Source organism: Varroa destructor, unplaced genomic scaffold, assembly GCF_002443255.2.
Source record: "Varroa destructor unplaced genomic scaffold, Vdes_3.0 BEIS01000004.1, whole genome shotgun sequence".
Classification (NCBI taxonomy): Eukaryota; Metazoa; Arthropoda; class Arachnida; order Mesostigmata; family Varroidae; genus Varroa; species Varroa destructor.
The window spans coordinates 41,224,682-41,232,084 of NW_019211457.1; the positions used below are offsets into that span (position 1 = coordinate 41,224,682).

The 7,403-nt window shown below is 38.3% G+C and overlaps 2 protein-coding genes across 9 annotated transcripts; one reads left to right on the forward strand and one right to left on the reverse strand.

Annotated features, from left to right (window-relative positions):
* Positions 1–91: 91 nt before the first annotated feature.
* Positions 92–2,905, reverse strand: LOC111249855 (uncharacterized). 2 transcript variants are annotated; one of them, XM_022804271.2, is made up of 5 exons: positions 2,723–2,905; positions 1,490–1,599; positions 1,186–1,318; positions 857–963; positions 92–642 (listed from the first exon to the last, which is right to left on the reverse strand). In XM_022804271.2, the coding sequence occupies exons 2-5, from the start codon at positions 1,568–1,570 to the stop codon at positions 529–531; spliced, it is 435 nt and encodes a 144-aa protein (XP_022660006.1). In that variant the 5' UTR covers positions 1,571–1,599; positions 2,723–2,905; the 3' UTR covers positions 92–528. The 2 variants fall into 2 exon arrangements, with proteins under 2 accessions (XP_022660006.1, XP_022660007.1); XM_022804272.2 differs by lacking the exon at positions 2,723–2,905 and adding an exon at positions 1,986–2,560.
* Positions 2,906–2,928: 23 nt separating this feature from the next.
* PIG-M (Phosphatidylinositol glycan anchor biosynthesis class M) lies at positions 2,929–6,488 on the forward strand. Of its 7 annotated transcripts, none has more exons than XM_086987152.1 (4): positions 2,929–3,076; positions 3,286–3,515; positions 4,288–5,427; positions 5,744–6,488. In XM_086987152.1, the coding sequence occupies exons 3-4, from the start codon at positions 4,747–4,749 to the stop codon at positions 6,281–6,283; spliced, it is 1,221 nt and encodes a 406-aa protein (XP_086843278.1). In that variant the 5' UTR covers positions 2,929–3,076; positions 3,286–3,515; positions 4,288–4,746; the 3' UTR covers positions 6,284–6,488. The 7 variants fall into 7 exon arrangements, with proteins under 7 accessions (XP_086843278.1, XP_086843279.1, XP_086843276.1 ...); XM_086987153.1 differs by having other exon boundaries at positions 3,286–3,403; positions 4,259–5,427; XM_086987150.1 differs by having other exon boundaries at positions 3,286–3,403.
* Positions 6,489–7,403: the final 915 nt, after the last annotated feature.

The window sequence follows — 7,403 nt, forward strand, 5'->3', positions numbered from 1 at the left end:
AAAACCAGATTACATAGAGATACAGCGAAATAATCTGTGTCATGGTAAACCGACTAATAGGCCGAATTTTACGCTAATGAAAACAGCACTATTTCAATACTTCAAAGGTTGTCCGTTTATTGATTATTCAGTAGCTCAAGTGATACACTCGACCGTATACACAAATACATTCTTACAAACACCAACAGTAATAATCGTCTTTATGTTCACCTGATTTCACAATGCGATTAACGCGAAGTGAATTTAACAACATTCTTAGCAGCTAAGTAAGTATATCTTAGAGCAGTGTAAAATAATTTCATCAAAGCAACGATACTGGGACGACATAAGAAATCGATAAGCATAATTTATATAGATCCACCAAATCCATAAACAGATATCCGTTGTTTTCATCTAATTCATTTAGATTATTGTCGAAGGTCTGTGCCAGGACAAATATACTCTGCCCGTAGGCGTAATGTAACATATAAAGCAGTTTTCCATCATTATTTTCAGGTCCAGGTACTTTGTCACTAGTCATTCAACAGTTTACTCGTTGAGAATGGTGCGCTCAAGTTTGAAATCATAGGAGTAATCCTCGATCCGGCTACCAATCTCATTTAACGAGCGCGTCATTGATTTCCACGTGTGGTCTCCTATGCCCTGCCAAGTAACACGATAAACGATCCGTGTGTAATTAGGGTTTTTACGAAAGGCTCCTTTTTCAGAATGAATATCACTTTGGAACACGTTAAATGTATGTAAGTTTCAAATACATTATCAGGCGATCGCGATTCTATAATAATATAGTTAAGTAATCAAGTAAGAAACTGTATTCAAAATAATTGTTATCTCGTTTTTATGAGCCAAACGATACCTTTCCAGATGTTAATTTGCTATCCAGCTTAAAGGGCACCTTATCGATAGAACTTTGTCGTGCTAGTGTATCAACTGGGCTTGTTACGGGAAGCGAAGATGAGCCGCCTGTTTTTAAATAAAATTGATAAAGACGAATACATGCTGTTAGCTAGAAAGATGTCCCTGCGAATCTATTGAATTTATAGCTACGTTCCCCTCAATGGTTTAATGATATTCGATATCGAAAAACTTCAGTTTCTTAAAACTCTTTCTATATATATTAAAAAACTGTGTTGAATTTAATAACAGATCACGCTTTTATACGTGAATCAGGCATTACATACATACCGGCGTCAGGGTGATGCGAAATGTGCAAGCCACCGACATTAGGATACAGAGTTCCCTGAGGTGATGTGCCTCCTCTGAAGTCAGAATCTTGAAGAACAACAAAGTCTGGTTCCGGTTTCGCCGGCGTCGTTTCCTATATGAATAAAACAATACCATTTGATTATTTTACTTGTTGACGTTATCCAATATTGAATAATCTCGCAACATGTTAAAGTACCAAGCCGATTTACTAAAGCAAGTACAGGTATATTTGAGTGAGTAATATGTTAATATCTTAAGCTCCATTTATTGTGTTGTGCGGTACCTGTGGAAGTGATGATACCGATGGGGATCGTTGGTCTTTCTTTGGCTTTGATGAGCCGAACAATGCGCTAAGCAGACTCATTTTGCCTACAGCTGAAGCTGCAACAGTAACTGAAAAAATAAAAATAGAGCAATCATGGCGAGCCTTGTAACAGATCATTGCTGGGTGGTGCATGAAGTTGCCCTGTTATGTTACTATGTTCCTCTAAACGCACTTGTTTTTCCAGCGGTATCAGACCAGAAACGTCTTAGAGTGTACAACTATTGAATCAAATAAAATGTGCTTGTTGCTTCCAGTAACAACAAATGAGTTGAGAAGTGACCGAGTCAATGAGAGGTTTGTACAGAAGACGGTTAGACAACCGAGGAAATAATTCATTCACTTTACATAACTTTACCACTATGTTACTGTTATGGGTTACTTCCATGATATAAATGTATACATCGATAATTAGACGTAAATACTTTTTAAACAAAACCTTGGTTTTTGGCCTTACCTTTTTAGTGTATTTAAGGACCATATTCATCAACCAATTTTAGTTGTTATATAATTGAACAGTTATAATTGTGATCACTATAATACGGCTATATTAGACTCTAATATGATACAATTATCTGATTCTGACTCGCGACAACTCGACAAACTGGATTGTCAGATGTCGTAATGCTGACTTGCTTCATATGCAAGGCGCCCGCCGAGGCAATAAGGTTTTGGGACGTCATGGTTTCACAGTTTATCTTTCTTTTCGTACACTCTGTACAGTATTTTTTGGATTTACATAGACATTTATTTCGAGAACAAATGCGTTTTGTATACTCAAGTAATTTAAGCATGCAAATGCTACAGCACACAAATTCAAAATGATTGGAGGCGAGGTTAATTGCATTTGAACTCATATAATTGATAATTTTTCTCGAAGTGTGACTCAGATCTAGATGACGTTGGCTATACGCAGTCGGACACGTTAGCAATACTGCTACCATTACTTTACATATGTAGTTATTGTTCACCATTACGTACAAGAAACGTATAACCTTAACCTCATCGCAAATATATAAAATGCTAAGAAAAGCCCTAATTAGTGATTTCGTTTAATACGAATCATATCGTAATTGTCGCCAAAGCCATGATCAATCTTATTTAAGAATATGACACTATTTAACATTTCCGGGTGCTAACATTGGTAGCTTGATATGAACTGACACAGCATATCACCTGGCCTACTATATTTACCGAATCAATTGTGGTGAGAGATAATTCCGCGGGCTTTCAATCGATACGAGTCATTAAAACTGTCTCCGTTTTCACACACAGTTCGTCACATACATCTGTGCAAGGTTATTTTTGTCTTTTGTGCATCTCTATTTTGACTTGTCTTCAAGTTGAAAAGTTTGTATATTCTTTCATACAGCTCACGCCAGTGTTGTTGCGCAATCCAGACCGTCTGCTCACTGTTGATAAATACGCGCGCACAGAAAGAATATGGGGTATGGTTGAGCCTGATTTTGAACTGATCAGTGGAAACTATTCAGACTTGGTGGCGGAGAAAGTAGTGCCCTTGGAAATTATTCGTCCTTCGTTTAATTCGTAAGTAATCAAAACGCCGTGTACGCTCTTTAGTATGTGTTAACCCATGTAAACTACTGTACCAAAATTTAGCTTGTAATTCAGTTGCCACAGCCAAATAGTTTTAAATTGATTGGGTGATATTTCCCAGCTGGGCAATCTAAGCTGGCAAAGTAGCATAAATAAGAGCTGAGTTTCTATTACGCAATTCTCATAATGTGCCATTACAGGACGGGAGTGTATGTATGTGTGTGTGTTTCAGTAGACCAGCTGATGCTAAAATTATATAGATGCCGCTCGGTGACCCGTGCCAAAAGCAAGCCTGCGACATTCAGCGATGCCTGCAGGGTAAGTGGCTGCTTTCTTTGGAGTGGCGTGTGCTTCTTGAGAATTCTATAAACGAGCATCGAGCTTGGCCGAGGCTTGATTGAGTTGCCCGTGCGCGTGAACCTCGTTAACGGTAGGGAAATAGTTAAAGACTCAGACGCCCGGTCACTAAGCTGCGTTGGTAATGTTAAATTTAATTTACCAGCTGTTTGCCCTTATGTGTTCGGAGTAGCATGAACCGCTCTGCGCGTTCTCTGATGTAAATACAATAAATAAAGATAAGGATAGCCTTTGCAGAGAAGGTCAGTACGACCCAATGCTATTGTTTCAATGCTCAGTGCTGCCATACAAATAACCAATTCAGTTAAACATTTTCTACTGGATGCCTATCATAATGATCTGTGGTTTAATATATGCCAAGGCCTTGGAGTTATAGGTAAGTACAAAAAACTTTGCGTTGTTTCTGAAGCCATAGTGAAGAAGACGGTGGCTTGTTTAAAATAGCGTATCCGGCATAATGGAAAGTTTATCAGATGTGAGTTTTTGTTAAGGTGTACAATATTTAATTTCTCGTATCACTCACAGCTTCTAAAGCAAGTACCGTTTGTTTCATTGTGTATGTTCTTACCATACTTTTTTTAGGCAAGCAATATGCAAAAATATTTGAGCCATTATATAATATAAGAATTCCGTTTGTGATATTCTGTTAAAAAATCGATCATTTTTTGCGCATAGCTTGTTTTATTGTTTGTTGCACGTTAGCTTAGTTTTCAAGTTTCAGATACGCAATACGTATTATCTTGATATTTACAAAATATCATTAGTAGGTACAACTTGACACGTTTGAACAGAAAACGTGTTTAACCCAACGTTAAGACTTTGGGCTCTCTTTAATAAATTTCCAGCTAACCATTATAAAGAGGCGTTATGCACTGAAGCCTTTCGTGCAATGGACAAGTGCTGCGAGAAATGGGCTGAGAAAAGCGGTTGCTGTGCGGGTTTCCTGAAGGATCAACAATTGAAAAAGAAAACAGCAAAATCAACTACGTCACTATAGTAAACATCTACCAACCACTCGCAGCTGGCCGTTTATAATTTTTGTCTCATTTCCAGTGAACCTTCTCTAGTCACATGCACATCGAAAGCATGCCACTTACGTACTAATACTTTATAGAAACAGTCATCTTATAGATTACGACGTTTCTGACCATCACTGTTCAGTCAAGTGCCTGTTCAAACCTAAACGGCACACAATATCCACGGTAGTGCTCATGGCTTAGGTGAATTAATCGGACAAATCGGTGCACTCGGGTGAACGAGCGAATGACTAGTTCCGTGCTTCGTACTGAAATGATAATCACGTAATGAGCGTCTGGAAACATTTTGTCATCGGCCTGGCCGTACGGTTGGTGCTGTGTCTCTATTCTGAATATCACGATTCGGCGTTCACCATCAAATATACGGATATTGATTATCAGGTGTTCACCGATGGAGCTGAGCATGTTCTTAAGGGAGCGTCCCCGTACGATCGAGACACTTATAGATACACGCCTCTTGTTGCATATATAGTGCTACCGAATGTTCTCTATCATCCGATCTGCGGGAAGTTACTTTTCAGCATTGCAGACGTTGCGGTCGGTTGGTTTGTCTATCAGATGGTGGCATTCGACAAAAATCGTCGGCGAACCAACGCACCGATAGCTGCAGCTGTCTGGTTATACAACCCGTTCACGGTGGCGATATCTTCGCGCGGTAGCTTTGAGCCAGTTCAGTGTTGTCTCGTGCACCTGTCATTATGGCTAGCTCTCAAGAGAAAATATTTGCTGTGTGGCATCGTGTGGGGATTTTCAGTTCATATGAAAATGTACACCATTATCTATGGCTTGGCGTTCTATATTTGGGCTAACGTCTATACATCTGCAAGCGAACTAAGAGATATGATTATCCCGAACGGATCTCGAATCTTTTTCGGACTAGGAGCTCTGCTTGGATTTGGATTACCAACAGGATATTTCTACAATGAATATGGATATAAATTCCTTTACGTAAGTAAAAATACACAGAATTCAGTAAATGATCCGCTACCCCCAGTTTATATCGTGAACGTTTCTTAGTTGACCTCAATTTAGAACTTGCATTCCATCTAAGCATTCAGTATTGTGTCTTGTCTTATATCGTAAGTATTAGAAACAATCATTAATATTTATAGGTGACAGATCGTAATTATCTTCTACGAATTCTTTGATAAGGCTTTAGCTCGTTATTAGGTAGCGAGCAGTTACGCAATTTTTCGTATATTATACCATTCTACTAACACACTTTAATTCGCTCTTTTGATAATTTGGCATTTTTATACCGCAGGAGACGTTGTTGTACCACCTTCAACGAGAGGACATTCAGCACAACTTTTCGCCAATGTTTTATCCGCTCCGGATTCTTTCCGAGAGTCCTTCGTATGAGAACAACTTAATTAAAATGGCACTATCAATCTCTGTTACAATTGTCCAGTTTGTGCTCGTGATAAGAACCTCATTCCGTTATGCCGGTTCGCACCTGTCATTCGCTTTGTTTACCCAGACGTGTTATTTCGTTATCTTCAACAAAGTTGCCACTTCACAGTACTTCACTTGGTACCTTTGCCTTTTACCCTTAGTGCTTCATCGGTTGGCATTTAGCCCGCTCGCGTGGGCATTTATATTTGTGGCATGGATCGGCGCTCAAGCCCAATGGCTCCTTCAAGCGTATTATTTCGAATTTGAGCAACGGGATAACCTTTTCAATGTTTTCATTGCATCGATCATTTACGTTGTGTCGCACGCGACGTTATTATGGGCGCTCGTACGTCGATACGACGCCACCATCGCTAAAGAAGCTATACTAAGCAAAATAAAACGCAAATAGGTGCGGTAGAAGTTAGTTCTTAATTAAAAAAGAGAAAAATAAAACACTTTGAAGATTATAGAGCTAGGTCCGTGGACATGAATAACGTATAATATCGTGTAAAACCCTAATAGCAGTTTCGAGGAGCATGCTGCTCTTTTAGCAGACATGAAGTAAAAAGCGGCCTTGAATAAAAATAATAAATGCCATTTTTGTATGTTTCGTATCCAACTTATCTCGTACTTGAGTAAATGCACAAATAATTTAAATAACCTTATATATCATGAATGTAAGTTAGCTTTATACTATAAATTGCTTTCAATTAAAGTTAATCAATGTTTTATAATCTTAATTCTTTTCGCTTGGCATAGGACTTTAGAACAACTTCCTGTAATTGTGTCTGTCATCGTTACCTCCCACATATATTTCACACTAAATAATTATGCTCTTATTCCACTATGTATATTTATGTTAAAATTATATTCACTGCTTTCACTCCTGTCAGTTCTATTTTAATTACTGCTCATCGATCTAATATCAATGGTTTTTCTCATTTTTCTACTGGCTTGAACGGGCATAATCAAGATACTATGAAATAAGACACGCCACTCTAAAATATTTATCAAAATTCACAATTACTTCAGTTCATTCTTTATTATTACTATACATTATATATATATATATATGATTTCAATGTCGTGAATATATGAAGCATCAAAGAAAGCAGATATTGCGATGATCAGCCATGATGCGCTGATTGATGAGTAGTTATTGGTGTTTGATGTGATTATGTGATGAATGCTTACGCGGGTGATTTATGAACACCTCTTCAGTCTATAGACAAAACTCGCCCCATTAACTTTTAAATTCATTGCCTGCGCATTATATAGGCAATATTGAGTGGACGAGTGTAGCAAGGACGAGCTTGTCCTGGCTACCTTGTATTCCGGCTGGTTGAGAAAAAGCCTTCGTAAAACACTGTTTCGGTGTACGTCTGTGTGTGTCCCTACATTACTGTTCCGTTTAGTTCCGCCCAGCCTCGGCCTAGCGTTTGAATAACACGCCCACTATGGTAGCCAATTATGTAATAAAAATAATAATAAGAGTAATAGTAATTGGAGTTACAATAACATTAACAACA

Coding starts and splice junctions, on each gene's coding strand:
- LOC111249855 (XM_022804271.2), bottom strand. CDS start 1,570: ATGAGTCTGCTTAGCGCATTGTTCGGCTCATCAAAGCCAAAGAAAGAC. Junction 1,319..1,489: donor CGGTATCATCACTTCCACAG/GTACCGCACAAC, acceptor TTATTCATATAG/GAAACGACGCCGGCGAAACC. Junction 964..1,185: donor TTCGCATCACCCTGACGCCG/GTATGTATGTAA, acceptor ATTTAAAAACAG/GCGGCTCATCTTCGCTTCCC.
- PIG-M (XM_086987152.1), top strand. CDS start 4,747: ATGAGCGTCTGGAAACATTTTGTCATCGGCCTGGCCGTACGGTTGGTG. Junction 5,428..5,743: donor ATGGATATAAATTCCTTTAC/GTAAGTAAAAAT, acceptor TTTATACCGCAG/GAGACGTTGTTGTACCACCT.